We start from the raw sequence: 5000 nt of genomic DNA, 5'->3' as shown, positions 1-5000 counted from the left end.
CCATTGCCTCTGGGGATAGGCAATAATCATGTCTACTGGAAAATGAATTTGTATGCTAGGTAGTTTTTCAAAGCCAAATGTGACTTGAGAAAGCTTATAGTTAAATTTTCTACTTCATGAGTTGTGATGGATTAGCTTGGAACAATTACGTTCAGCTTTACCATCCTCCACAGTTAGCATGGTGCTATTCAAGGTGGGGACGGATTATTAAAAACAGTGTTTGCATTAATACCAGTAATTATGAAAAGAAACAAAAATTAATAGTCTAAACAGCACTAAATATATTTACAAGAAGGAAGTAAATTACAATAGGAATTGCAAGAAATTTATAAGACGGGTCACTTCAACATCATCATCTTCAGACTGGAAGAAATCTAGGAGTAAAACCGTGATTTTATTTAGAAATTAGGTCGACTGAGCGATTTTAGTTAGTGTGGTATCGAATTTCAGATTTGAGTTCTGATTCTTGTAAAGGAACCAAGCATTTTGTCTGCCCTAGAGAACTTAACATAAAGACCTTTATTCGAGATAGATCTAATTATGAATCAGCATGTTAGTTGGTACATTCTGTTTATTAATGTCATACAATAAGTAGTTACCATTGTGGAAAAATAGGCTAGGTAATGGAAGGCAATGCGATTTTACAAAAAAAAAGGAACACCAGGGACTGTTGATTTGCCAAAATAAATGAGACATAGAGCTCTTTTTGGTAAAATTAAAATTTTATTTTGATAGGTCTAGGCACAATTTTCCCATCCAAATAATATAAGGGACAATTAGCGAGTTACAGTATATATTACAAGTACATGGAAGAGATAATGTAGGATGTAGAGCTGAATCTTAGCAATAATTCCTATTGATAACTTTGTGACAAATAAATTCAGTATGATATTTCCATGAAAGATTAGAATCGATTGTTACACCAAAATTAAGTAGCATAATCTTTTATGTCAAGATTTGTACAGGTGTTAGTTGCAGAGTTAAGAATTTTCATCATAGGTATAAAGGGCATTTTCTTTTGCCGCAGATGAAAGATTATGGAGTTCCATTCCTTATGTTCAGGGTTAATTTATTGGCCTTGACCGACTTGTTAACATTAGCAGTAGAGCATTTTCCATAGTTAAAAAATTGTGCGCACCTTTTAAAAAAAATCAACTAAGCTTTTGAACGATACCGGTAGTTAGCCTCTTACTTTCATTTGATTAAGGCTTTGGAAATGGTGCTATCAGTGGTACAAAAAGTACAGATATAGCTGCAGTAGTTGCCACAAGATGCTGACTACATAGTTAACAAATTGTGCGCACCTTTTAAAAAAAATCAACTAAGCTTTTGAACGATACAGGTAGTTAGCCTCTTACTTTCATTTGATTAAGGCTTTGGAAATGGTGCTATCAGTGGTACAAAAAGTACAGATATAGCTGCAGTAGTTGCCACAAGATGCTGACTACAAAGCAAAGGATGGCCTAAAAGCCAAAAACAATCTATCTTATGTGTGGGGAAACTTTTAATCTTGCTTATCTGCGTCAGTCATCAGTGTCCTGAACTTTGCACAACTCTATTTACGATGTACAGTAGGTGTTGCTGAACAAGTCTTCAGCTGATAAAATGTAATGTTTCATTGTCAGGAGTTACAAGCTGAAGTCTTAAATTATCGCAGTACCTGGGCTGTCATGTGGTTGTGGACGGTGTCCAGTGCTGATGCATGTTTACAGTTCACAATCCTGGCGATCTTGTTTGACAAGTTATGGGTAAGTAGACTTAAAATTGTCTAGCATACATGAAATTGATTTCCTTTCAGTCCTTGCTCTTCAGTTAACCAGGTTCCTGTATTTTAGTAATAATTGGAAAGTTGTGTCATGCAAATTTTTGGTACCAGTCTCGGTTTTACCGGGCCAAAATACAGTACTATTATAAAATCTGGAGCATTAGAATTCTTATGAATGAAATTTGAAAGAGGTGTGCATGTCTGGTTATTTGAGTATACTATGTATGGAGAGCTAATTGTGCCAAAAATACTTACCGTAAGTCAGTGGTAAACTTTTATCACATCGCAAGTATTTGAACATCGATCGTTAGCGACAGCCTCAAATCATTACTGTCAGTGAATATCAATCATTAGCGTTAATTCTAAATTGTTGTTGTTGATGTTCAATTATAATTGCAACACACAAATCAGTAGCACTAAAAATTCAAATCGATAGTGATAAAGTTTAATCATCGCTCTTAGCCAAAAAATCAAAGATGAAAAAATTTCTAATCACCAGTGGTTGCACAAATTGCGTGGGTAGAGTGGAAAATCATTCGTTGTTGACAAAATAATGCCTGGCACTTTCAGTTACATCGCAAGGGCTGCTTTCCAATGGCAACCGCTAAAATATCAATTACTTATTGATTGCCAGCCAACAAAGGAGACTTTCGTCCGGTTGGCTGTTGAAACCTGTAGCATCCAGTTTCCCATCCGTGTGCTGTGTGTAAACAAAGATGGCGTTCGAAGCGATAATTTCAACTTATGCTTCTTCCATCATTCATTTTTCACCTTCTTCTGGCAGTTGAAGGCGGACCTCAAATTGGGGGGAATTTTTTTTTTGCTCGGGGAAGCAACAATCTTTTAGAGTAAGCTCAATATTACTTACAATTACGGTAGTTCACAATCTGTTTCCTCCATGTTTTGTAAAATGCCTAATGAACAAACCTTCGAGGGCTTAAATTCCCTTTCTTTAATCTCAACATTTCAACAACATGGTGATTCAAACAATTCATACACTGAAAATTATTTGTGTTTATTTTCTTTTTTGCGACATTCTGCACACTTTTTCGCGTGTTCACTGGATCACATTGTTCACTTTTTTACGTATTTGAGTTAACGGAAAAAGCTTGGTTCAGATATGGCAGTTACTATAACAAATCTGGAAAACGTTTCCGTTCCTGCTATGAAGAATTAAAACATTTCAAGGACATAGAGCTTAGATAGACTCCACTGTTTTATTCATCTTTAAAGTAAACTTTGAACATAATGTCAACAAAGTAGAACCTATCCTTTTGCGAACATGATCCAAAAACGAAACTATCTTGTCATTTCCTAACCTGTCTCGACAAAAGTTTACAGCTGTATGAGTAATGAAGCCTAATGCTTTATTTCTCGACAACACGTGCTAAAGTAACCTTTACGTCAACCCTGAGGTTGAAGTGTTTAAAAAATCGAATGTCAACAGTGATAAGAAAGCGTTATGTCTCCTAATTTAATGACTTGTGAGAGGAAATTGATTTACTGGTATCACGAGAAAAGATATTTCAACAATAACACCACTAGCAAATGTGGTTCTCGAAGTGTTGCTTTGAAGCAGGGGATTCACCTTTTAACTTCTTGATGCAAACATGACGCTGCACTTCTCAAAATTTAAAATCCACCAAATAAACGGACCCAAATGTCCTGCTTTTAAGCTCTCCTTTAATTGTTACTGAACTCCATGACAACTCTGGAAACTCAAATGCACGTCATCATTTTTTATTCAGAGATGGAAGCTTAAAAGAAGCTGCAATCTCTTTCCTCGCACAATCACCTATCTTCACTGGAAGACATTGGATCACATTGTTCACTTTTTTACGTATTTGAGTTAACGGAAAAAGCTTGGTTCAGATATGGCAGTTACTATAACAAATCTGGAAAACGTTTCTGTTCCTGCTATGAAGAATTAAAACATTTCAAGGACATAGAGCTTAGATAGACTCCACTGTTTTATTCATCTTTAAAGTAAACTTTGAACATAATGTCAACAAAGTAGAACCTATCCTTTTGCGAACATGATCCAAAAACGAAACTATCTTGTCATTTCCTAACCTGTCTCGACAAAAGTTTACAGCTGTATAAGTAATAAAGCCTAATGCTTTATTTCTCGACAACACATACGAAAGTAACCTTTATGTCAACCCAGAGGTTGAAGTGTTTAAAAAATCGAATGTCAACAGTGATAAGAAAGCGTTATGTCTCCTAATTTAATGACTTGTGAGAGGAAATTGATTTACTGGTATCACGAGAAAAGATATTTCAACAATAACACCACTAGCAAATGTGGTTCTCGAAGTGTTGCTTTGAAGCAGGGGATTCACCTTTTAACTTCTTGATGCAAACATGACGCTGCACTTCTCAAAATTTAAAATCCACCAAATAAACAGACCCAAATGTCCTGCTTTTAAGCTCTCCTTTAATTGTTACTGAACTCTATGGCAACTCTGGAAACTCAAATGCACGTCGTCATTTTTTAGTCAGAGATGGAAGCCTAAAAGAAGCTGCCATCTCTTTCCTCGCATAATCACCTATCTTCTCCCGCACAAAATTAAGATATGCAAAATTATTTTCGTCAAAGGTCTACCTACAGTGCATTTTTAAAATTCCGTTCTTTTGGCAGCCTGGTCGTTTGTTTGTCACGTACACTTTTGTTTGTTCCACGTTTGCCCTAGTAAAATTACCGATTCCCGTAAAACATTGGAAATCGGTCTGGACCAGCTCCTGTGTATTAACATGTTTATAATTTAAGAAATAAAAAACGCGCTGAGTGCATTGTTGAATTAAAAATAAGCACGAGGGAATTTCTTTTTTGGAACACGAGAGAATGCGAGAATGCGAGAATGCTTACTAGCCGTAATGACTTCTTGAATGTTCTTAAAAGTTCCCAAATGCTATTATTACTCAACAATGCACGAACAATTTTTTTTTTTTTCATTACTTCTTTAAACGTCAGGTGATAAAATAAAATTAAAATAGAATAAAATAATTAAAATGAACATGGGAGAGAGAAAGAAATAAACAAATCAGCAGTCAAACTATGCTATCATGTTTCTATAAATCCACCTTTTTCAAATCTATGTTCTACAAATCCACCGTGTACAAATCCATGTTTTACAAATCCATGTTTTACAATTCCACCTTTTACAAATCCATGTTTTACAAATCTTCCTTTTACAAACCCATGTTTTACAAATCCAGTCCATGTTTTACAATA

General features: G+C 35.3%; 1 protein-coding gene across 1 annotated transcript in view; it reads left to right on the top strand.

Moving 5' to 3' along the window:
• The window catches only part of LOC137978701 (ceramide phosphoethanolamine synthase-like), a 68506-nt gene that overhangs the window by 24473 nt on the left and 39033 nt on the right, over positions 1-5000 (top strand). The window contains exon 2 of the mRNA XM_068825717.1: positions 1626-1748. Coding sequence (XP_068681818.1) covers positions 1626-1748 — 123 coding nt within the window. The remainder of the gene's footprint in view (positions 1-1625; positions 1749-5000) is intronic.

This window comes from Montipora foliosa, chromosome 12 (assembly GCF_036669935.1).
Source record: "Montipora foliosa isolate CH-2021 chromosome 12, ASM3666993v2, whole genome shotgun sequence".
Lineage (NCBI taxonomy): Eukaryota > Metazoa > Cnidaria > Anthozoa > Scleractinia > Acroporidae > Montipora > Montipora foliosa.
Note: the sequence above shows the minus strand (reverse complement) of the source record. Positions and strands in the feature narration are given on the sequence as shown.